We start from the raw sequence: 26,713 nt of genomic DNA on the forward strand, positions 1-26,713 counted from the left end.
GGCAGAAGTCAAAGTAGAAGATAAATATATGAAAAATATTAGTGAAGAGAAACACACCCTGCAGAGCTGTTTAAGTTGTGGGTTTTAAATCCAGACTCCCAGATAGCTTGTGTTTCTAAGGGTAAACATGACACGACAATTCTAAAGCGGGCTGAACGTCATGAAAATATAAACGATGACGACCTGGGACATGTTCCAAATAAACTAGAAAGAACTTTTCCCTTCGATGGCCTATTTTACACCTAGTAGAGTGCATCACCACAGGGACTTAGAAAACTGCAAAGGAATATGATGTGACAAAAGGACCGTATTCAGTGGTAAATTGTTACATGAGCATAAAAACTTCACTTCCCACTCTTTACAAACTTGATAATGACTTGAAGGTAGTTTTTCACTTAATATCTTTGAAACCAAGCAGCTAAGTGAAAAATTCCAAGACAACTTTTGGAACACTTTAATCAACAGAATGGAAGCATACAAATGAATTTCAAAATGAAATCAATGCACCCAAGAGGGAGATCTAACATGAGAGTACCTACAGCTCACAATGAGAATCTGGTCAGATGGAAGAAGGCCAGAGTCCAAAGCAGAGAGTGAAGAGGGATGCGTAAGAGAGAGGAAGGGCTCTGGGACAGAAATATCAAGACGTGCTCATCTGATGTCTTCAAATTCCAGACTCCCCAAGGCCATAGTTGGTGGTTTGGGACAAACATGGTATTTGGTCACAAAGAGCAGCAGTAGAGATCGGCTGTATCTGGAATGGGGAGGGAGGCGAGAAATCTGGGGAGACTGTAGACAGTCTATGATAAAGAAGACGGAGGTATGAGGACACGGGCACTAATAAGGCTCTGTGTCCCCTTACGACAGGCGCCAACCAAACCACAGCAATGTACTATGAAAAATGACTCAAGTTACTGCTTTAGTGGAAGATATGAAGTAGCTACAGGCAACTTCTGTGGAAAAGGTCCAGCTTATATGGAGAAAAATACACATTCAAGCACTGGATTATCTATAGTGCCACATTCAGAGTTGGTGGAGGAAAGGAGCTCTTTCCAGGTGACTTGCAGAAGGCCATCTTTTCTTCATGGAGCAGACTGAAGCATTCAGTTCTTTACAAAGTTCTGTTAGTCTTCATCTTGTCCCTGCAAAGAAAATAACGGGGACAGCCCCAGTGAGTTTATGAGGACAACCTTCTCAATTGTAACTGAGATGTAGTCAGAGCATTTAGTTACAGTGACAATTCAAAAACCTGCGTCTTATCTCAGAATTATTCTCTATAGTTACTACAGAAAAAGAATTAGCATTTAATGACATATATACACTAAAGCAGTTCTTTCCTCTCAGTGAAAACCCTGCTTAGAAATGAGGAACCACTGCCAATGGGCATGGGATTTCTTTGGGGAATGGTGAATATGGTCTAAAATCAGACAGTGGTGAGGAGCACACCACCCTGGGAATTTACTAAAAACCACTGAGTTGTATGCTTTCAAAGGGTGACTTTTATGGTATGTGAATTATATCTCAATAAAGTTGTAATTCAAAATCTGCTTCGAAATTAAATTTTCTTAGCATTTCTCGTTTACCTAATGAATTTACTATAACTACTAAATACTTTCCCAAGGTTGCCACCAATTATCCTATTTCTGTTAAGTGAAAAATTTTCAGTGTCAGGATAGCCATTTTAGAATTTTAAAAACTGCTTTCTGATAACATTTGTTTGCCTAATAAGATATCAGAAATGAAGACTCAGGGACTTCCTTGATGGTCTCAATGCAGGGGGCATGGGTTTGATCCCTAGTCAGGGAACTAAGATGATACATGCTGCCCAGCATGATCAATAAATAAATTTTTAAAATTTCCCCTAAATAATAATGTATCATCCTTTATAAAAAAGAAATTAAGACTCATAATGACAGTATACAACCTGCTAAACTATTTAAATAGGCTTTAAAACAATATTCAACTAAAACCATCTTTTTACAATCCAAATGGACCTTAATGTTCATAAAGACCGTTTTCTGTGCTACCCAAATAATTCCCCCTACCAGAGCCATCGCTGGAATTAACGCTCATACTGATTCCCAATATACTACTTGACTTATACGAACTGCAAATGGAATCAAGGGAAATTGAGCCAGGTGTTTCAAGCTGATTTAGCTTAACCTTGGCCAGGGATGGTGTGTATATGTATATACACACACCTGTGTGCACACTCACACTCATGTGCATAAAACAAACTCCTCTAAATTTCATCATTTGAGGTGAGTGACCAGTGCAACAACACTGCACAGAGGCCCATCACAATACTCCCAGAGGAAAAAAAGTAGCAATATAAATAACCTTTTACATCCTTCATTGGAAAGGATCAATGCTACTACAATGGTACAAAGTCACAAAGCTATATAAACTCTATTTGCCTACAAATACCTGTCTGTTGCACTTTGTTAGGAATCAAGGTTTTCAGGGTAAGAGGAAATATATACAATTAAAATAGATTAGGGAGAAATATTACAATGTTAAAAGAGAATTAAAAATCAACATGAACTTATATATCTTAAATCATGTTTTATAGGTCTGTCCAGAAAACAAGACTAGAAAAGATGTCATGTACACCTCCAGCTCCCAGATTAGGGTTTCTAATACCCATTAAAAGTAAACAGGAGTCTTAGTATGAGATGAACTTAGGATATCCTCTTGGGCCAGAAAGCAAGGAAGCTTTCAAAGACCAACAGGATTTCACCAATGGAACATAAAGGATATGGCTCAAAATAGCTTCCAGTGGTCAAAGGTGTGCCAATTTTAGCATCAAAAAGATGGCTACTACATGCAGTGACAGGGTGAACCTCACAGAGAAGAGAGCCAGACACAAAAACAGCATGCACTGTATGTTCCATTTATTTTAAATTCAAGAAGAGAGTCAGATATAGTGATAGGTGATAGAGTTGGAGTAATGGTTATATGGTGGGGAGGGAAAAAGAAGAAGAGTGTGACTATAAAGTGGTCTTTTCGAGTCCTGGAGATACAGATGTAAAAATTCATCATGTTACAAACTTTATATCTGTACACTTTTTATATATATGTTAAATATTGACCAAAATATACCAACAAAGCAATAAAAATCTACAACATCCATGCTGCTACTGCTGCTAAGTCGCTTCAGTCATGTCCGACTCTGTGCGACCCCACAGATGGCAGCCCACCAGGCTTCCCCGTCCCTGGGATTCTCTAGGCAAGAACACTGGAGTGGGTTGCCATTTCCTTCTCCAATGCATGAAAGTGAAAAGTGAAAGTGAAGTCGCTCAGCTGTGTCCGACTCTGTGTGACCCCATAGACGGCAGCCCATCAGGCTCCCCCATCCCTGGGATTCTCTAGGCAAGAACACTGGAGTGGGTTGCCATTTCCTTCTCCAATGCATGAAAGTGAAAAGTGAAAGAGAAGTCACTCAGTCGTGTCCAACTCTTAGCAACCCCATGGACTGCAGCCTACCAGGCTCCTCCATCCATGGGATTTTCCAGGCAAGAGTACTGGAGTGGGGTGCCATTGCCTTCTCCAACAACATCCATAATACTACTTAAAAAAAAGGAAGCCTGAAACTCACCTATCACCATTTAAGGTGGTTTCTAACTCAACATCGTCCTGGAAAATTTGCAATTTAAAAGAAAGATTTAAATGCCTATCCTGCCTTGCCAGGAGGAAATGTACTTCAGAAGGTACCTAAATGACCTTAGCTGATGAGGAAAAACTTGATAGGAGAATGTCAGCTAACTGTCAAAGGAATGACACTAGCAAAAAACTCATCATTTTATAAACATTAACAAAATTACTGATTCAGGCCAAGTTTTTCAACTGGTCTTAATAACCCCTAAGTGATGGCTGTATGGTGCCAAAGTAACACTACGCAGATCATTTTCTGATTGAGAAGGGAAAATTAACCACATTGTGGAGGGACCAGGCAGTTGAATTATGGGCAGTCTTATCATTACTAACACTGGATCAACCAAACTGCCTGGGTCTCAGAGTGTAATTCTGCATCCTTATTTATGAAATATTCTAGCAAAAAAAAAAAAAATGCTCCACTGAGCCTTCAGATGAACTTCCAGTTTATGGGAGAGCCAGGGTTTCAAAGAAAAAAAAAATCAAACAAATCAAGGTGGGACATTTTTTGCAGGACAACTGGTATGGTCTTTCAATAACAAAAAATTGTTCTACATTAAAATCTAGAGACCTACTCAGATGTGTTATGTGGTCCTGGAATCGATTTGCCTTTGGGACAAATCAGGGGAATTTTCATGATGAAAATATAATGACACAGAAAGATGGAGACAGTTAAATGAAATAAAACTAGGCTGCACAACAGTATGAAAAGCATGATCTCATTTGGGGAAAAATACATATACATATATACAAATAGCAAAACACCTGGAAGGACACAGATAAAGCTCTAAGAATGGTAATCTCTGGATTATGAGAATACAATAGTTTCTCTTTTTTTGCTTATTTATATTTTTTAACAGTGTACATATACTGCTTTTTGATTATTAAAAGATTACTTTAAATTAAACAAATAATCAGAACCCTTACTGTTGCTAGTAGAGTTGGAGCTTAAAGGTTGTCAGAAGAAAGAAAACTGGAAACCAAAGTCTGGATTATTTATTGTTGTTATTACCACAAAGTAGTAAAACTCGTTATTCTGTGATTGATCATCTTCTTCACTTTTTTTAATTGTGGTAAACTATATGTAAAGCTTACTCTCTGGTTAAGATGGAAAAAAATGTTTTATTAAGTGTACAGCTCAGCAGTGTTCAGTACATTCACAGTGTTGCACCACCATCCATCTCCAGAACTTTTTCATCTTTCTCCAATGAAACTCTGTCCTCATTAAACACTAAATTTGCTTTTCTCCTACTCCCCAACCATGGCAACCACCATTCTACTTTCTTTAGGGGCCTTACATAAGTTGAAGCATTCAGTATCTGTCCTTCAGGGTTTGGATTATTTCACTTATCATAATGACTTCAAGGTTTATCTATACTGTAGCATGTCACAACTTTATTCTTTTTAAGGGCTGAATAATAATAATTGGTTATATGGATAAACCCACTGTTTACCTTGATTGATAACTAACTTTTTTATTTTTCTGGTTTCAATCCATCTACAGACTTTCTCTAAACATTCTGTCAATTCTATGGATGATGATAAACTGAATTACTTTTTAAATAAGATTCGTGGCAGGATACACACCCTGCTTACTGCTTTTAATACCTCCATAGGGCAAGGACTCCCAGAACATCAGGTCCTCTACTGAAATGGCTACTCTGGTGACCCAGTTCTTGCTATCCTTCCTGTCTGGGGTGAAAAAATACTCCCATCTTTCTTTAGGGATCACTGCTTTTCCAGTGGCAAAACCATAAAGATGTGGCTGAAAATATCAATCATCTGGCTGGTAGACTCTGAGGAAAAATCAAATATTTTGTAATATAAAGAAAAGTAGTCAATTACTGTTTTGCCTTGTATTTGGAAGCGTCCCTGGGCTCACTGCTGGGATTGCTCCAATCGTCAGCTTCAGCTGTGCTCTTGTAATGGCGCCATGCGGACTTGTTAAAAACCGGAAGTCTCTCAAATGATTCACTTGAAAGGGCCTAAGGAGAGAAACGAAAATGTATAGTAAAGGTCTACAGTATCATCTTTCTCATGTGAAATACCAACTCAAATTTTACTATTCAAAGCATCAGAAACCTTAATGTGGAGGTATACTAAAGTTACATTTTAGCATTTTACTTAGACTGGACAGGATAAAATGAAAGCATTTTTTAAAGGAATAAAAACATTCACGCACGAAAAACCAGTAAACATGAAGAGAACAAAAACCATTTTCGTTCAGTTAATACTGATAAAGATATCCAATCGTCTTGGACCAAACACTATTGTCCACTGGGTAAATGCTCTCCCAGAGGGCCCAGAAGAAATAAAGTTTCACAGTAGATTTATAAATATAAGCTCATAAAGTGATATCAAATAGCATATTGTTTCTATGTGTTGGCATCTAAGATAAACATCCCAAATAAAGGGTTATTTTATGATATAACATATAAAACACTACATAGCTGCTAAAAGGATGAGCCAGTTCTATGTGAACTGATATGGAAGTATCTCCAAGATATATTGGAAAGTAGAACAGAGCAAAGTGCTAAAATAATCACTGGTGTGAAAACAATTAAATTCTCTCTGCATATTTTTTTTTTTAGTTTTTTATTTTTTTAATTTTAAAATCTCTAATTCTTACATGTGTTCCCAAACATGAACCCCCCTCCCACCTCCCTCCCCAAAACATCTCTGTGGGTCTCTCCATATTTTTATCAATACAGAATCAACTTCTAAGAGGAGTCACATGAAACTGGTACCCATGGTCACCCCAGAAGAGAGAACCCAGTGGCTCTGGGCCAGTAATGGGAGACAGTTTTCCCTTTCACAGCTTTAAAATTTCATACAATGTGCCCCTATTACATAATCAAAAAATACTCCAAATATTCTAGAGTTTCAGTTCAATTCAGTTGTTCGGTCATGTCCAACTCTTTGGGACCCCATGGACTGCAGCACCCCAGGCCTCCCTGTCCATCACGAACTCCCAGAGCTTGCTCAAACTCATGTCCATTGAGTCGGTGATGCCATCCAACCATCTCATCCTCTGTCATCCCCTTCTCCTTCTGCCTTCAATCTTTCCCAGCATCAGTCTTTTCAAATGAGTCAGTTCTTCACATCAGGTGGCCAAAGTATTGGAGTTTCAGCTTCAGCATCAGTCCTTCCAATGACTATTCAGGACTGATCTCCTTTAGGATGGACTGGTTGGATCTCCTTGCAGTCCAAGGGACTCTCAAGAGTCTTCTCCAACACCACAGTTCAAAAGGATCAATTCTTTGGTTCTCAGCTTTCTTTACAGTCCAACTCTCACATCCATACATGACTAATGGAAAAACAATAGCCTTGACTAGATGGACCTTTGTGGCAAAGCAATGTCTCTGCTTTTTAATATGTTGTCTAGGTTGGTCATAACTTTCCTTCCAAGGAGTAAACATCTTTTAATTTCATGGCTGCAGTCACCATCTGCTGTGATTTTGGAGCCCAAAAAAGTCAAGTCTGACCACCATTTCCACTGTTTCCCCATCTATTTCCCATGAAGTGATGGGACCAGATGCCATGATCTTCGTTTTCTGAATGTTGAGCTTTAAGCCAACTCTTTCACTCTCCTCTTTCACTTTCATCAACAAGCTCTTTAGTTCTTTTTCACTTTCTTCTATAATGGTGGTGTCATCTGCATATCTGAGGTTATTGATACTTCTCCCGGCAATCTTGATTCCAGCTTGTGCTTCATCCAGCCCAGCATTTCTCATGATGTATTCTGCATATAAGTTAAAGAAGCAGGGTGACAATATACAGCCTTGAGGTACTCCTTTCCCTATTTGGAACCAGTCTGTTGTTCCATGTTCTATTCTAACTGTCGCTTCCTGACCTGCATACAGATTTCTCAAGAAATTTCTCAAGCAGAACAGGTGGTCTGGTATTCCCATCTCTTTCAGAATTTTCCACAGTTTGTTGTGATATTCTAGAGTTTAGAAGTAAATAAATGTTTGATACCACCACTGAATGAGAAGTTGTATCACAGAGAACTTTGTTATCTGATCAGACTTTTAGGTAAACATATAAGCACTGAAATCTTGCAACTTTAAGCCAGCAAGTCTCTAAAATAAAAGACTTCAGTTTATGAAAATCTCTTTTAAATGAGTCCTTTTAATGGATAAGCAAATTTTTAAAAAATCACAACTTAGAATTAAGGTTTTTAAAAATCAGTATTTAGATTTTCATATCTGCATATTTCCTATTTTGCTCTGAGCATAAAATCAAGGGTAGGTCATAACTTGGTTTTCACATAAAAGTGAAGTAAATCCTAGTTGAATATAAGAATTCATATATATATTAAATCATATATATATGATTATTCATATATATAATATGAGATGATGATACAGTGCTAATCTGCTTTAGTTATTAGAACTTACAGCTTTAAAAAGTAAAGATGCTTTCCTGTAACAGAAATAAAATGCAGTACCTTTAAATAAATGACAGCATCAGTACCCACGCCTTCCATAGAATAGAGTTTTAGATCTCCTTGAAAATATCTAGCATACAGACGAGAAATTGGCAAGCCATAACCAAATCCAGCCTATTGAGAAAAGAAAATTAATACACTGAGAAAGGCACAAAATGCTAACACGTTGAGCCTGAGGACCATCTGAAAGATTAGAATCAATTCTTGATTCATATTTAAAGCAAATACATTGACCCAACCCATACTATGACACACATACATGGCATCTATGGCAAACAATCTATTTTCATCCTCTAAAAATATTTCTCACGTGTTTGGAAAAGAATAGAAACACTCCTATTTTGACTAAGCTTTTTTTAAATATCACAAATAATGCTTTTAATTATTTAGCTTCTTATAGTACTCACATAACAGAAACTGACAAATCCATGTTGTTGTTATTTAGTCACTAAGTCACGTGTAACTCTCTTGCAATCCCATGGACTATAGTCCATCAGGCTCCTCTGTCCATGGGATTTCCCAGGTAAGAATACTGGAGTGAATGGGTTGCAAATCCTTCTCCCAGGAGACTAATGCTTTTTGAATGTTTTAAAGTAATTGTTTAGCATTGTTTAAAAACAAATCCCAAATCAAGTGGGATTTGAACTGGAAACTCAACTAAACCACATCATTCCAAAGTTCTATTAACTGATTTCTTTGCTCTTTATAGTAAACATTCAATTGAGTAGCACAGGAGTTGAAACCTATCAGTACCAAGGCTAACACAATGAAAAGAAAGTGATCTCCTAAGGGCTACTTCCTAAAGCTGTGGAACACTACAGTATTTTGACATGTGGTTGTCCATGTATTTTTAGAGACAAGAAAGCAATGCCAGTACCCTCCTGTATCTCTGTGTCATAGAACCCTGACTGTAACAGGTTGTCGGGGGGCGGGGGGGGGTGGGGGTGGGGGAAAGATTTCCGATACTGACAAGAATAAGAAAAATTGAGACTGATTTCAAAAACTCTGGGTTGGAGAGGAAGGGAGTGCTCCTCAAGCTTTGGCCCCTTTGATTAAGCCCACTGACAGGTTAGTGAAGGAGGCAGTGGGCAAACACACACCAGTGGTTGGGTGGGCTTTAGGTTCGGACAGATGAAATCCACTTTTTGTGCAACTAGCAGTTTGCTCAACCTAAGACTGTTTTCTTACCCCAAAAATGTAATAAAAAGCTTACATAAGAGCTGTTGTAAGAATTAAATGATATAAGGAGTGTAAAGTCTTGGGACAGTGTCTAAGACACAGCAGAATGAAAGAAATGGAAGCTACCATGATGGCTACCACACAGCAGTAATTTCACTAAGCTCTGCAGCTTTCAACTGCTTTCTAACAGCTTTCCTAGATTCCCTCCTTGGGGTTAGGGCCTAAACAAGGGTTGGGTGTGATAGAGTACACCATCATGGAAGGGCTGCAGGACAGGCAGAACACGGTCAGGAGCAAAGACGAGGCAGCCGAAATGGTGACTGAGGTCACCCCAGCAAAGAAATCAGCGGACTTTGGAGGAGGCTGAGGAAACCTGCCTCCTCCAGTCAAGCAAGGCCCAGAGCCAGCTCCCAGGGCTACCAGGGAAAGCTGAGAACACCTGAGCCCGATGCAGTCATGAGTGTGAAGAGACGGGTGACCCCAGGGTCCCACGGAATGCAAAGGAGGGGCCTCTACCTCAGATTTGGTCAAGTTCTGGAAAGTCTTCCCAGGGTGTCAAAGGATCAATAGGAGTTGGCTGCGACAACATTTCCAAAAAAGAAATGCATGTGTCACAGCACAGGGCTGTAACACAGTAAGGTACCTGATGATGAAATTACATTTCCTAGTAGTACATACCCACATGCCTGCTTACAGGCTGAGGAGAGCTAACTGGGAGACATGCTAGTGGAACCATTTCTTCAAAAGTAGAGCCACATAGCACACTGGAAAGAATACAGACAGACATGGCCAGTGCTGGCTTGACCATCATAAGCTCAATGACCCTGGGCAAACAGGTAACCTCATTTCCTCATCTATAACATGTGAGGTCAGATGCATACTTTTTAAAACTCTTACTTCAATTGCTCAGTTTCATTAAAAAAAAAAAATGATATCACAGCTGTCCTCAAGATGCTATTTTGAGACCTGGAAGAGATGAGCCATATTCCTTTTAAACAACTGGTGAAGGCTCTAGATTTGCTTGTGGCATTTTGTTTTCCTTTTGACATTTGTTTAAATAGGTACCAGAAAACTAGTCAAGGTGATGGGTTTCAAAACTGATCTCTCAAATATTTTCTTGAATCCTATATAAATGACTTCCTCTCTGCTTACAATATGCTCTGTTAACAAACTCTGTCTTGAATAAATGATGCTAAGTGTTGGATTTTATTCATACAAATAAAACATAATCTTATGTGCTTATCAGGCAGGTAAGACTTGAAAATGAAAATGTACACCCTGAACTATTTCGCAGAATGATAGCTATGTTGCTGTGTTTAATGACAAAGGGTTCAATTGTTGTTTGTCAATTAGAAACACTCAGCGGGGGAAGAAAGTGTGGCCCTACCAGGATCTAAATGCTGCCATGGCAACCAGAGGCTTTTCTCACTGCCTTAATAGAGCTGAAGATTTTTTCCACAGTGAGACAGAAAAGGCTCTGAAAATGCATACACAACCTATATGTTTCCTGCTTATGTTATTTCATGTAAAAAATGTAATGTGTTCATAATTTAACATTTAATTATATAAACAAATTTGGCAGGGGAAGTTCTAAGGCCCTGGATGATCCAAACCATGGAGGTATGCAGCGCCCAGGGTCTGCTGCAGCCAGACACACGGTGCTGTTCCCCGTTCACCTGCTATTAAACTTCCACCCCCGCCAAGGGGAACACCAGGTGGTAAATGGTGCTCTGGCAGCCGTCTTAACCATGACGTTTTTCTCTCTATTGGGAAGGTAGGCATTCAGCTCTGAGTGTTTTTTACACACAAATTAGAGAAGAAATCTGAGGCCAAAAGAGTCATAAAGAAAGTGGCAATAGCATAAAACTCCCCCCTCCTTCAAACAAGGTGGAAAACATTCAAATTCAACAAGGCTAATGCAACACCCTGGGGAAACGGCCTGCCCTGTCCGTTCTCGTGTTAATGGTCCTTCCTCCAACAACAACTTGACAGGCTTACCAATGGGGCGGCTCGGGTAGGCTCCAGGCTAGGTCTCGGAGCAGTTGAATACATGTAGTTAAAAAGGCGATCTATTTTTCGGAGTGGAACCCCACCACCTAGGTCACTTATCTGTAACGTACAAAAATATTAAAAGAAGAAAAAGTCATCATCCATATACTTAGCAGGTGGCAAGGAGTTCATTACATAAAGTATATGACAGATTACTCTAAACTGTGCAAGGGCTTCAACTCCCAAAGAAATATAGTCCCTTTGTGAATGGTATAAAACAAGGGAGGTGGGCAACTGGGGTCAGCATCCAATAGGCTTGGATTTGAGATCTTGATCAGCTCCCTAAAAATGGGGCTCTAATGAAGTTTAAACAAGGTAACTTAAGCCAAGGATCTAATGTAGTACTTACAAATAAAAACTCCCAAACTCATTCTACAAGGCGACCATCATCCTGATACCAAAACCACAGGCCAATATCAATGATGAACATAGATGCAAAAATTCTCAACAAAATTCTAGCAAACAGAATCCAATAACACATTAAAAGGATCATATATATGATCACATGGGCTTTATCCCAGGGATGCAAGGATTCAACATTCATGAATCAATCAATGTGATATACAATATTAATAAACTGAAATATAAAAACCATATGATCATCTCAATAAATGCAGAGAAAGTCTCTGATAAAATTCAATACTCATTTATGATAAAAACTCTCCAGAAAGGAGGCACAGAAGGAACCTATCTCAACATAATGGGCTTCCATGGTAGCTCAGATGGTGAAGAATCTGCCTGTAACGCAGGAGACCTGGGTTCGATCCCTGGGTTGAGAAGATCCCCTGAGGAGGTCATGGCAACCCATTCGAGTAGTCTTGCCTGGAGAATCCCCATGGACAGAGGAGCCTGGCAGGCTACAGTCCATAGGGTCAGGAAGAGTCGGACACGACTGGGTGACTAAGCACAGCTCAGTACATCGCAACATAATAAAGGCCATATATGACAAACCCACAACAAGCATTTCTCTCAGTGGTGAAAAACTGAGAGCATCTCCTCTAAGATCAGAAACAAGACAAGGGTGCCCACTCTTGCCACTATTATTCAACATAGTTTTGGAAGTCCTAGTCATGGCAATCAGAGAAGAAAAAGAAAAGGAATCCAAATTGAAAAAGGAGAAGTAAAACTCTCACTCTTTGCAGATGACATGATCCCATACATAGAAAACCCTAAAGATGCCACCAGAAAATTACTAGAGCTAATCAATTAATATAGTAAACTCACAGGATATAAAATATACAGAGATCATTTGCATCCCTATCAGCTAACAATGAAAAATTGGGAAGAGAAATTAAGGAAACAATTCCATTCACCACTGCAGCAAAAAGAATAAAGTACTTAGGAGTAAACCTAAAGAGATAAAAAACCTGTATTCAGAAAACCATAAGACACAGATAAAAGAAATCAAAGAAGACACAAACAGATGGAGAAATATACTATGTTCTTGGATTGGAAGAACCAATACTGTGAAAATGACTATACTACCCAAAGCAACCTACAGATTCGATGCAATTCCTATGAAACTACCAATGGTATTTTTCAAAGAACTAGAACAAAAATATTTCACAATTCATACAGAAACACAAAAGACCCTGAATAGCCAAAGCAATCTTGAAGAAAGAAAAATGGCGCTGGAGGAATCAACTTTCCAGACTATACCACAAAGCTAGTCATCAAGACAGTATGGTACTGGCACAAAAACAAATATAAACCAATGGAACAAGACAGTCTAGAGATAAACCCACGCACCTTATCTCTGACAAAGGAGGCAAGAATACACAATGGAGAAAAGACAGTCTCTTCAATAATTGCTGCTGGGAAAACTGGAACCCTACATGTAAAAGAATGAAACTAGAACACTTCCTAACACCATACAAAAAGTGAACTCGAAATGGATTAAAGACTTAAATATAAGGCCAGAAACTAGAAAGCTCTTAGAGGAAAATACAGGCAGTACACTTTTTGACATAAATCACAGCAGGATCCTCTTTGACCCAGCTCCAAGAATAAAAATAAACAAATGGGACCTAATGAAACTTAGAACCTTTGGCCCAGCAAAGAAAACAATAAACAAGATTAAAAGACAACCCTCAGTGTGGGAGAAAATAATTTCAAACAAAACAACTGACAAAGGATTAATCTCCAAAATATATAAGCAGCTCATATAGCTCAATATCTGAAAAATAGAGAGCTTAATCAAAAAATTGGCAGAAACAGCAAAGGAAACTACAAACAAGGTGAAAAGACAACCCTCAGAATGGGAGAAAATAATAGCAAATGAAACAACTGACAAAGAATTAATTTCCAAAATATACAAACAGCTCATATAACTCAATACCAGAAAAACAAACCACTCAATCAGAAAGTGGGGAAAAGACCTAAAAAGACATTTCTCCAAAGAAGACATACAGATGGCTAGCAAACACATGAAAAGATGCTCAACATCACTTGTTATTAGAGAAATGCAAATCAAAACTACAATGAGGTTATCATCTTACACTAGTCAGAATCAGTTCAGTTCAGTCGCTCAGTCGTGTCCGACTCTTTGCGATCCCATGAATCGCAGCACGCCAGGCCTCCCTATCCATCACCATCTCCCAGAGTTCACTCAAACTCAGGTCCATTGAGTCGGTGATGCCAACCAGCCATCTCATCCTCTGTTGTCCCCTTTCCCTCCTGTCCCCAATCCCTCCCAGCATCAGAGTCTTTTCCCATGAGTCAACTATTTGCATGAGGTGGCCAAAGTACCAGTCAGAATAGCCATCAAAAAGTCTACAAATAATAAATGCTGGAGAGGGTGTGGAGAAAAGGGAACCCTCTTGCATTGCTGGTGGGAATGTAAACTGATACAGTCACTATGGAAGACAGTATAGAGCTTCCTTAAAAAGCTAGGAATAAAGTGAAAGAGGAGAGTGAAAAAGTTGGCTTTAAACTCAGCATTCAGAAAACCAAGATCATGGTGGCAAACAGATGGGGAAACAATGGAAACAGTCAGAGATTTTAATTTTGGGAACTCCAAAATCACTGCAGATGGTGACTGTAGCCATGAAATCAAAAGATGCTTGCTCCTTAGAAGAAAAGCTATGACCAACCTAGACGGCATATTAAAAAGCAAAGACATTACTTTGCTGACAAAGGTCCATCTAGTCAAAGCTATGGTTTGTCCAGTAGGCATGTATGGACATGAGAGTTGGACTATAAAGAAAGCTGAGTGCTGAATAACTGACACTTTTGAACTACAGTGTTGGGAGAAGACTCTTGAGAGTCCCTTGGACTGCAAGGAGATCAAACCAGTCCATTCTAAAGGAAATCAGTCCTCAATATTCATGAAGGACTGATGCTGAAGCTGAAACTCCAATACTTTGGCCACCTGATGCCAAAACCTAGAGCCTATTATACAGAGTGAAGTAAGTCAGAAAAAGAAATATAAATATTGCATACTGACACGTATATATGGAATCTAAAAAAATGGTACTGATGAATTTATCTTCAGGGCAGCAATGGAGAAACAGACATAGAGAACAGACCTATGGACACGGGGGAGGGAAGGAGGGAGAGGATGAGATGTATGGAGAGAGTAACATGGAAACTTACAATACCATATGTAAAATAGATAGCCAATGGGAATTTGCTGTGTGACTCAGGGAACTCAAACAGGGGCTCTGTGACAATCTAGAAGGGTAGGATGTGGAGGCAGATGGAAGGGAACTTCAGGAGGAAGGGGACATTGGTGTACCTATGGCTGATTCTTGTTGATGTATGACAGAAAACCACAAAATTCTGTAAAGCAATTCTCCTTCAATTAAAAAAAACAGGCAGAAGACCTAAACAGATTTCTCCAAAGAGGACATATAAACGGCCAATAGACACACGAGAAGATGCTCAATATCACTAATTATTAGAGAAATGCAAATCAAAACTACAATGAGGGACGTGGTCCTAAGATGGCGGAGGAAACAAATTCACTGAAAGAACATTTGAACACTAAGCAAACTCCACAAAACAACTTCTGAATGTTGGCAGAGGACATCAGGCACCCAGAAAAGCAGCCCATTGTCTTTGAAAGGAAGTGAAGTGAAATCGCTCAGTCGTGTCCGACTCTTTGCAACTAGAACAAATAATTTTACAATTTGTATGGAAATACAAAAAGCCTCAAATATCCAAAGCAATCTTGAGAAAGAAGAATGGAACTAGAGGAATCAAGCTGCCTGACTTCAGGCTCTACTACAAAGCCACAGTCATCAAGACAGTATTGTACTGGGACAAAGACAGAAATATAGATCAATGGAACAAAATAGAAAGCCCAGAGATAAATTGACGTACCTATGGACACCTTATCTTTGACAACGGAGGCAAGAATATACAATGGAGAAAAGACAATCTCTTTAACAAGTGATGCTGGGAAAACTGGTCAACAAAGAATGAAACTAGAACACTTTTTAACACCATACACAAAAATAAACTCAAAATGGATTAAAGATCTAAATGTAAGACCAGAAACTATAAAACTCCTAGAGGAAAACATAGGCAAAACACTCTCTGACATAAATCACAGCAGGATCCTCTATGACCCACCTCCCAGAATATTGGAAATAAAAGCAAAAATAAACAAATGGGATCTAATTAAACTTAAAAGCTTTTGCACAACAAAGGAAACTGTAAGCAAGGTGAAAAGACAGCCTTCAGAATGGAAGAAAATAATAGCAAACGAAGCAACTGACAAAGAATTAATCTCAAAAATACACAAGTAACTCCTGCAGCTCAATTCCAGAAAAATAAATGACCCAATCAAAAAATGGGCCAAAGAACTAAATAGACATTTCTCCAAAGAAGATATACAGATGTCTAACAAACACATGACAAGATGCTCACCATCATTCATTATCAGAGAAATGCAAATCAAAACCACAATGAGGTACCATTTCACACCAGTCAGAATGGCTGCTATCCAAAAGTCTACAAACAATAAATGCTGGAGAGGGTGCGGAGAAAAAGGAACTCTTTTACATTGTTGGTGGGAATGCAAACTAGCATAGCCACTATGGAGAACAGTGTGGAGATTCCTTAAAAAACTGAAAATAGAATTGTCATATGACCCAGCAATCCCACTGCTGGGCATACACACCGAGGAAGCCAGAATTGAAAGAGACATGTGTATCCCAATGTTCATCACAGCACTGTTTCTAATAGCCAGGACATGGAAGCAACCTAGATGTCCATCGGCAGATGAATGGATAAGAAAGCTGTGGTACATATACAAAATGGAGTATTACTCAGCCATTAAAAAGAATACATCTGAATCAATTCTAATGAGATGGATGAAACTGGAGCCTATTATACAGAGTGAAGTAAGCCAGAAAGAAAAACACCAATACAGTATACTAACACATATATATGGAATTTAGAAAGATGGCAATGATAACCCTGTATGCAGGACAGCAAAAAAGACACAGATGTATAGAATAGTCTTTTGGTCTCTGTGGGAGAGGGAGAGGGTGGGACGATCTGAGAGAATAGCATTGAAACATGTATATTATCATATGTGAAACAGATCACCAGTCCAGGTTCGATGCATGAGACAGGTGCTCAGGGCTGGTGCACTGGGATGACCCAGAGGGATGGGATGAGGAGGGAGGTGGAAGGGGGGTTCAGGATGGGGAACACATGTAAACCCATGGCTGATTCATGTCAATGTATGGCAAAAACCACTACAATACTGTAAAGTAATTAGCCTCCAACTAAAATAAATCAATTAAAAAAAAAACTACAATGAGGTTATCATCTCACAGCAGTCAGAATGGCCATCATCAAAAAATAAAAGCCTTATTACCCTGACGGTGAGAATGTAAATTGATATAGCCAGTATGGAGAACAGTATGAAGACTCCTTAAAAAACTAGGAAATAAAACTACCATATGAACCAGAAATCCCACTGCTGGGCATATACCCTCAGAAAACCATAACAGAAAAAGACACATGTACCCTAATGTTCATAGCGGCAATATTTACAATAGCCAGGACAGGGAAGCAACCTAGATGTCCATCGACAGATGAATGGATAAAGATGTGGTACATATATACAATGGAATATTACTCAGCCATAAAAAAGACACTCAAAGCCAGTTCTCTTTCCTTCCCTTTGATTCTTCAGTGTCTACACACTATGAAACTAACTGATAATTCAAGTGTATGTACAAATAAAGCAGTTACCTTAATGGATAAGTCTTCTTTACCCAGAGTAACCAGGGTTTTAACAGCTGGGTAGCCCTCTTTTCTATCTTCATATAGTTCAACTGTTGCTCTCATTGAGTTCTGAAATCACAGAACCTTTTTTTTAGCATGACACCAATTCACAAACTACTACTTTAAAGAAGCTAGCAAAACTTTACCAATATACAACAATTCTTTTGTGGGGCAAATATTAGTTGGATTTCTATGGCACTTTTTTCTCCCTCTAAAGAACTTAACATGTGTTCAGATCAAGGAAAAATTTTCTGATGCTTTGTTTTTTCATCTCATTTCAGTCTCATCCACCATACTAAATGCTTATTTTTCTTTCCTTCCTTTTTTTCTTTTTGTTTTTGCTTTAGGGTATTAAAATTATTCAACTTTTTAACCAAGAGGGATGTTTTTATCACATGTAATGAGGCTGTAAAGGCTCACTGACTCACTTTAAATTCGATTATCAGTCTGCATTTACAGAGCACTCTTCCTTTAAAGAAGGTGGAAAACCAGAGAGGATTTTGGCTTCCCACAAAAATAAATCATTTGGCTGGGGAAAAAAAAAGAAGTCAAAGAAATGTCAAGTGAAAAGAAATTCTGAAAAAGCCACAGCTTTTGAAGAGCAAGTTCACAATTGAATGCCCATCTCAACCTTAAATGTCACATCAGTAACACTATAATTTGGGGAAGCAAATCAGCATAACTGATTTTTCTGGTGTTCAGTTTAGGGTTTTACACATTGGAAGAAATGGAATTTTACTAAAGTGCCTTGTGCTTGTAATACTGCTACTTACATGCCATTAGTTACCAGTTAATAAAAGCAACAGTTTAAGTTGTAGAGAGTTACTTTTTTTGGTTCTATTTTTTATGTGTGTGTGGGGGTCCTTTTTGGTCCAGCCCATCCACATCTTTCCCCTCTGCCTCTGCCAGAGCTTCTGAATTTTCTAAAATGACTCAACTGTGTAAGAGTGTTAACGTATCTTTCAGGACTGGAACAACTGCTAATGCATCAACACGGTTAACACTCAGAAGCATAAAAGAGGCATAAACGTGTTTTTATTTTGATCTGGCTACCACTAATCAAGTTTGTGCCAGGCTTGGACACTAAAAAGCATCTCTAAGCTCATATCTAAAGAAAAAACAGTATGGATTTTACATAAAGTCACAATGGTAAAACTAAGCTTCAAAATCAATAGGTACCAATATTCACGAAAACTATAGTGTACACAGCAATTTTTCATCTCTGTACAAATTATAAAACCCACAGGATATCAGAAATAGCATTTTTTAAATGGTTATGCAAAACCTTTTTCTTATGCTAATCTAATGAATCCATTATGCCTGAATCAAAGTAATTTAAAATGAAGACTTCTTTCCATATTTTCAAATTCCACTTACCTTGAACAATTCAAAGAGCATGTGAAAGAGGTGTGAGGGCACATAAACTACCTGAATAGGTTTGTTTGGAGCTTTGGCTGAAAACAGAGACAAAACCATCAATGAGTAAAGATGAAGACTAGAAGAAAGTCAAGAATGTTGTTGCATCCATACTTCCAAGTACATAAAAAAGATGCTACAAAAAGCTAATGGAGGCTTCCAACTCTAAAAGCAGGATGAAATTCCGCTCCTTCACTTACCAGCTGTATGACCTTAGGCAAATTTTTCTCTTTGGAACTTAAGTTGAGCAAAGCTGGAATATCATTACCTATGTCCTAATGTTCTGAGCATTACATAGGGCACCCAAAAATCCCCTGCATGGTGCATGCTTAGTCACTCAGTTGTGTTCGACTCATTGCAACCCCATGGGGTGTAGCCGGCCAGGTTCCTTTGTCCATAGGATTTCCCAAGCAAGAATACTGGAGTGGATTGCCATGCCCTCCTCCAGGGGATCTTCCCAACCCAAGGATTGAACCTGTGGTTCCTGTGTCTCCTGCATTGGCAGGCAGATTCTTTATCACTGAGCTGCCATGGAAGCCCTCAAGTATCTCTTGATATTTCTCAAAATGGGGGCTACCCTCCACCACCACCAGTGACCCCAGTGGTCAACCAGGGGGAGGTGAAACCACAGAGCAAAGGGGGCACATCCTCTTGGAGAAACGGACGAAATAGGAACATTAAGTTCTGTTAAACTATGACAAACAAGGCATGCTATCAGCAGCTAGCAGACCAACCACCAGAGACCTACAGTCCTTTCTCCTTGTGTCAGAGACGTTCCGAGGAAAATCTGTGAAACCCTGAACCCCAGCATAGGCTTGAGAGTAGATATTGGACAATTTAGGCTTTCCTCCTCCTCATGACCCGGAATCATTAAGAGATCGACACTGCATAAACTTTCTCAAGTAGAAATGTTATGATTTCAACTTAACTACTTCCTCTACTAAAGCAAGTAATTAACAGTAATATAAAGGAGAGTGAGCATTTGTTTGCATCTGAGCAGTTTACAAAGAGCTTGCAAATACATTACTCGACTGAACCTTCATGACAAGAGAGAAGTTGAGAAGAGCTTCCTTTATGTGAAAAGGTGAAAGTTCTCTACTTAATAAGGAAAGGGGGAAAAAGAAATCTGTGCTATAATAGTTTTGCTGTCACACCTCAAATTGCAAAAGCATCACATGGCTGTAGAGTATGTATATACTTAAGTTAAATGTACTCTGTACATCTCTACATTTTGAGAAAGAGCAAACACATTCACATAACTTACATCGTAGTACATTGTTATAACTTTTATTATCAGTTACTGTTGTTAATCTCTTTCTGTGCCTAATTTTAAGTTAAATTTTATTATAGGTATGTATGTCTATAAAAAAACAAAGTATATAAACAGGGTTTGGTACCATCTGTGGCTTCAGGCATCCACTGAGGGTCTTGGAATGTATCCCCTATGGAAAAGGTAGGACTACTATACTCATGATTTTTTAAGTTTTTAAAAGAAGAAAAGTAAAAGTTGCTGTACCCTTTTCCCATCACTCTGCACACAAAGGCAGCTTTAATACTATGTATGCTTCAGTCTTTCCCTGTTTTTTCCATTCTATTCTATAACCCTAATGAACTCATAGGTACTTTGTCTACAGGCTCTTTTTAAAAAGCTGTAATTAGAAAAGATGCAACCACCCCTATGTTCACAGCAGCCAAGAAATGGAAATAACCTAAATGTCCATGAACAGATAATGAAGATGTAGTACATATATCCAATGGAATGCTATTCAGCCATAAAAAGGAAGGCAACAATGCCATTTGCCACAACACAGATGCAACCAGAGATTATCATGCTAAGTAAAGACAAATATCATGATATCACTGATTTGTGGACTCTTAAAAATGATATCAATGAACTTACTTACAAAACAGAAATAGACTCACAGATATAGAAAAGAAACTTATGATATATGCAATATGGAAAATAAAAAAGCAAATTTATGATTACCAAAGGGGAAAGTGGGTAAGGAGGGATAAGTTAGGAGTTTGGGATTAACATATACACACTACTATATATAAAACAGATGACCAACAAGTATCTACTCTACAGCACAGGGAGGTACCCTCAATATTTTGTAATAAGCTATAATGGAAAATAATCTGAAAAAGAATATACACACATATATAACAGAATCACTTGAAACTCACACAACATCAACTGTTTCAATAAAAATTAAAAAATAAAATAAAGTGGGTTTCCTGTAAAAAGTATATATGTTGGCAACATAACCAGGTAAATATTGCCCACTTCAGCATGGCCACAGGAACGTTCCAGAAAGACGGTTCCTTCCTTATAAGTCCAATGTGTTGAGTTATGCATCATTGGAAGGAGAATGTTCTCAGGCTTAAGATGAAATGGATTCACTTTATCCACCTCCAACAGCTCAAAATCATGATACCTTTTTAGGTTGCCAAATGTTTGGACCATGTATTTCTGATACAGTTTGATCTATTTCCTCGAGTTTCTAACTCCTCCTCCTCTTGGGTAACTGGACAAGAGATGTAATAGACACATAAGTGATGCACAGCCATCACTTCAACTGTTTTTGACTGAAGTTCTAGAATGTTGTCTGCTATTTCTTATATCTATATTATACACACCATCTGGCAAGTCACATAACCTACCTCAGAAAGCTATTCATGCAAGACACATTTCTCAATCTTTATACCTCTGATTCACTTGATTGGAGGTTTAACTAGGTACACCATTCGGGTTTGAAATCACTTTATTTTGGCATTTAGAAAGGTAGGGGGGGGTCTTCTGATCAGGACAATGCACCTAAGTTCAATCCAAGTCAGGTTTTCATTCATGCTGCTGGTATTTTGCCCAAAGTCTGATATACCTTGGTTGTAATATTCTTGTTGAATATTCTTCCTAAGTGGGAAGGCTGACTTGAAGCTCTGAGTGCCTGGTCAAGACTTTTCCACTGGCTTTAGGATGAGCAGACAGCCAGTCAGCCTCTGACTGGAGGGTCCCCCAAATGTTTGAATGGAGAGGGCTTTACTTTGCGAAAAGTTACACAAACAGCCCTAGTTTTTCCCAGGTTGTTCTGGAAGAAACTATTTTCATTGTTTGCCCCAGGGAAAATGCTAGTGGCTGTCAGCAGGAGAGCAGAGCCAGAGTCAAGCTGCTCCCAGTACCCATCCTTACCCCACCTTGGACCGGTTCTCCATTTATCCCATCTTCTGATGTCCCAATCCAGTCCTTGGCCCCTCCCAGCTCTGCCCCCAGCACCCCTCCAGGATCAGCCGGTGCCATTTCTGCCGCAGCCTCCTCCTTTGTGGCTTCTTCTGCTCTGTCCCATCAATCAGCCAGTGCGCTTCCGCCTGGTTACTCTTTGGCTGGAGGTGGGATCAAGGACCGACTGATGAGTCCCCCTGGGTTCTCGGCTGTTTCTGTTTATATTCCCTGTGGTCTTTTTAATGGAGCCCCAGGAACACACTGAATGCTTGGTCCCTCTTGTACCAGAAGACATGATTAGTTATATAAACAGTCTTCTGAGATCAACCTCTTCAGTCCAAATCTCAGGGAAATTGAAGTACTTTTGATAGCTTTTTTTCAACCAGCATTCTGTAGGAGCCATCTGAGGGCTTGCTCAATTACTTGTACTTTTCTTCAAGAACATCATAGTTTAGATATCTTTCCTTCTTTTTTAAACCATGTCAAGTGTTTTGGTCCATAGCTCTTCCCTAATCCTGGAACTAGCCAGGGGCTTGACAGAGTGGACCCTTAATAGATGTTTGCTGGCTTTCTAAAATAAGGCATAAATGGAATATGAATTTTCATCTAAGGGAGCATTTCTAAAAGTCAATGGAAAAAGTGGCCCAGATTTTTCATGCTCAAGACTCAAGAAATAATGAAGTCTCTATTTGTATAGTCACTGCTCCAAACATCATTAGTTGAAAAGACATTTAATAAATGCCAACAGAACCCTATGTTGGATATAAAGAATTTAATTTTCAGATAGTTCTCCTATAAGAATGAAAAAAAAAAAAGGAGACCAAGCAGAGCAAATGAGAAACTTGATCCATGATTGGTTGAACTCGTGGATGCAGAAGCATTGGATATAGAGGGCTGACTGTACTATGCCAATTCATATAACAGACTTGAGCATCCATAGATTTAGGAATTCACAGGCGGTTGGGGAGAGGTCCTAGAACCAATCCTCTGCAGACACCAAGGGAGGGGTATATATTAATAGGAATTCAATGCATTTGGGTCTCCAGCATTCCATTTCTATAATGGGCACAATACAAGGATGGGAATGGGGGGAAAGGATAGTGAGGGATGCACATGTAGACACAGCTATACTTAAAATGGATAACCAACAAGGACTTACTCTCTAGCACACAGGGAACTTGGCTCAACATTATGTGGAAGCCCCGATGAGAGGGGAGTTTGGGAGAGAACAGATACATGTATATGTATGGCTGAGTCTCTTTGCTGTTTACCTAAAATTATCACAACATTGTTAACTGGCTATATACCAACATAAAATTTAAAAGTTTTAAAGAAAATAAATAAAAGTATTTCTCATATCTCACTGGGTTAATGTAAGGATTAAATGAAATAACAGTGATAAACTAGTTTACCCAGAGCCTGCCACACAGTAAGCCATCAATAAATAAATGTTGGCTATTACCATTACTAAAAAATTAATTTCAACAGTGTCAACACAGCTACAGTAAGGGCTTTTTCAATTCTTGTGCAGAAGCACCTAACTAAAAATATCCACAGAAGTATCCAATATGAGGAAACTAGATACAGGTCAAAGATCCCAGGATAGATGCATACTTTTTCTATGAACCCTCCTGTAACAAAATACACATAGTATGAACGGAAATTTTTACTTTTCCAACAAAACCTAAAGCTATGAATCAACCTCTTGACAAGAAAGACTAATCTAGAAAAGGTGAAAAACATGCCAGTGTGGTAACCAGAAGTCTTATCTTTCCCAAGTCAACCTTGACTTCCAGTAGCCAGCCTTTATTACATTTCTAGCACATGCTTATGCTCTATTTGAGGACTTAGAAAATTTATCCTTCCATCACCTCACAAGGAGAGCTCACAGCTGAGTGTCAGAGGTGAAGTGACTTGTTTCCTAAGTGTCAGGATACAGATTTCCACCCCCTGAGCTGGCTACAAACTTCATGTCTTTCAGCCATGCTGCTTTACCATGTGAACGCAAAAAAGGTAAGTAAAAAGGCTTACTTACTTCATGTGTTGGCAGTTGCCAAAAGAGAAAGAGAACATGGAAATGAGAAAAAGCACAGTGGGATAGCCACCTGTCTTTGGAGCAACCACATGGGTTGCTGTGGGTAACTAACCAGTAATATTTGAAACCTGATGTAAGGTAAGTAAAATTCTGTTATTTTTAATGTTTCTTGAAATGTATTACTAAAAGGAAAAAAAAAGGAAGATTACTACAGCTAGCCCCCCATATATAAAATGCTAGTGATGACTGTAAATACTGATGGTATTCACACACTATGTTCTGCATAATCCTATTTACTCCCTTCTCAAGGGACTGCAATGGGCAAGAAAAAAATCAAATAGTCAGAAAATGAGATGAGGGGTCAGTCAATCTAACAGAACTTAACATTCTCAGGTAGCAACAAATTTTTCTTTGAGGGTAATGGCAGCCTTACTCCTCTGAAGTGCAGAGCAGAGGGCAGTGAGTGCTATCACTGATGATTGTTCAAGGGACCCGGTGGACCCAGCAGGGTTGGAAAATGGGAGCGTCCTGAAGAAGGTGCTATGCTAGTTCACACAGGCTCTGAAAATGAATCCACAGAGTCTGGATCTGATTCCTAGCTGGGAAAGAGTCTGCTACAAAAACCCAGTGTCTGCTTAAGGTATTCATGACTGACCTCTGACCTGCTGTCTCTATGATGAAGCTTGTGAGAGCGCCAATGCAGTCCTGAACTGCACTCGCAAAGAGCTTTGGCATTCAAGAAATAACAAGTAGAAATCCTAAGGACACCACCCAAAGCCACAGGAAACTAGAGGCTATCTGTAACCACCAGCATTCATTTCTCTCAGTGATGGCAGAAGGGGCTTCAAAAATCACACATAAGATGGTGCCAAAAATGCTTGGAAAGCTTCTCTTATGGTGGGGTGGACTGCCCAGAGAGATGGGGAAGGAATGCGCTGACCTGGTTGGCACCAGGCATCAGCAAGACCAAGCAAGTGAGGCTGGCACTCATGCCAAAGAGCAATTAATCACTACCAGTGAGTGCAAGTTCCACGTCTGATGAACAGAAATCTGGATAGTGAGGTCAGGTTCCACCTAGCCAGTAGAGAGAAATAAAGTTGCTTCTCAGAAATACTCAAGCAAAATCTACTTGGTCCTAGAGGTGTATTTCGGTAAAACAGGGGCGCAACTCTTTTCAGAGAACCCAACAGACTTTGCAAGCAGCTTTGAGTCTCTATCTTCCAGTAGAATATTGGGGCAGGGGAACTGTCATGGCAGTCTGAAGTCTTCACATTTTCAACTTATTATAAGAGAAACAGATTTTTGGAATATTTTTGAGAGGGAATGTGGTTTATCTTTAATGCATAGCCTAAGAACCCATACCCTAAGACTCAGTCACTCTGCTTCTAAGAATGTAACCAACAGAAATACTTCCATACATCCATATTTTCCCACCCTCCAAATACACACCCCCACACACACCCCTTCATGCCCCATCATATGGAACATGGGGAAATTAGAAATCCTAGATGCCCATCCAACGGAAAAATGATTACATAAATTAAGATAATCTACACCACGGACAATCTCTAAAAGACAGAAATACATGCCAAGATCTTTAAGGTGAAGTGATATACGTAGGTTAAAGAACATGTATGGTTTTAGACTCATTTATGTAAAAAACAAAACTGTATGGGAGACAGAGTAGTGGGGACTTTTACTTCTTATTCTACATTTATGTTTGTATTTTTATGGGAAGCATGTCTCTTTCATAACTTACAATAAAAAAGCACACGTAAATATAGTTTCATACAACTAATATAAATATCAGCTAAAATGCCACTATTCAGGGAGCTGCTATTTGTATTATGGTGGTAATAAATCCTTTGACATATTATCCAATGAACCTGAACAATAGAAAACTTTTATAGCCTATGTTTACAACTTTTCTCAAATATTAAATATTCTGTAAAGCATTATTCTGAATGGCTACATAGTAGTCTATCTTATGGGTATGTCAGAATTAATTTAATAACCCCTGCGGTGGAGAAAGCAATAGCACCCCACTCCAGTACTCTTGCCTGGAAAATCCCATGGACGGAGGAGCCTGGAAGGCTGCAGTCCATGGGATCGCTGAGGGTCGGACACGACTGAGCGACTTCACTTTCCCTTTTCACTTTCATGCATTGGAGAAGGAAATGGAAACCCACTCCAGTGTTCTTGCCTGGAGAATCCCAGGGGTGGGGGAGCCTGGCGGGCTGCCGTCTATGGGGTCGCACAGAGTCGGACACGACTGAAGTGACTTAGCAGCACGGTGGAAAATTGGGTTGTTTTCTAATTTTTCTCTATAAGAAAATCACTGTGGGGTTTCCCTGGTGGCTCAGTGGTAAAGAATCCACCTGTCAATGCAGGAGACACGAGTTCGATCCCTGGTGCAGGAAGCTCCCATATGCCACGGAGCAACTAAGCCCATGCACCGCAACTACTG

General features: G+C 39.2%; 1 protein-coding gene across 1 annotated transcript in view; it reads right to left on the minus strand.

Annotated features, from left to right (window-relative positions):
• Positions 1 to 540: 540 nt before the first annotated feature.
• Positions 541 to 26,713, minus strand: part of PDK3 (pyruvate dehydrogenase kinase 3) — a 75,978-nt gene continuing 49,805 nt past the window's right edge. Inside the window, exons 7-12 of the mRNA XM_068962272.1 lie at positions 18,953 to 19,029; positions 17,543 to 17,644; positions 11,282 to 11,392; positions 8,105 to 8,218; positions 5,500 to 5,639; positions 541 to 1,142 (exon numbers count right to left, since the gene is read on the minus strand). Coding sequence (XP_068818373.1) covers positions 1,112 to 1,142; positions 5,500 to 5,639; positions 8,105 to 8,218; positions 11,282 to 11,392; positions 17,543 to 17,644; positions 18,953 to 19,029 — 575 coding nt within the window. The 3' untranslated portion in view covers positions 541 to 1,111. The remainder of the gene's footprint in view (positions 1,143 to 5,499; positions 5,640 to 8,104; positions 8,219 to 11,281; positions 11,393 to 17,542; positions 17,645 to 18,952; positions 19,030 to 26,713) is intronic.

This window comes from Capricornis sumatraensis, chromosome X, assembly GCF_032405125.1.
Source record: "Capricornis sumatraensis isolate serow.1 chromosome X, serow.2, whole genome shotgun sequence".
Taxonomy (NCBI): domain Eukaryota; kingdom Metazoa; phylum Chordata; class Mammalia; order Artiodactyla; family Bovidae; genus Capricornis; species Capricornis sumatraensis.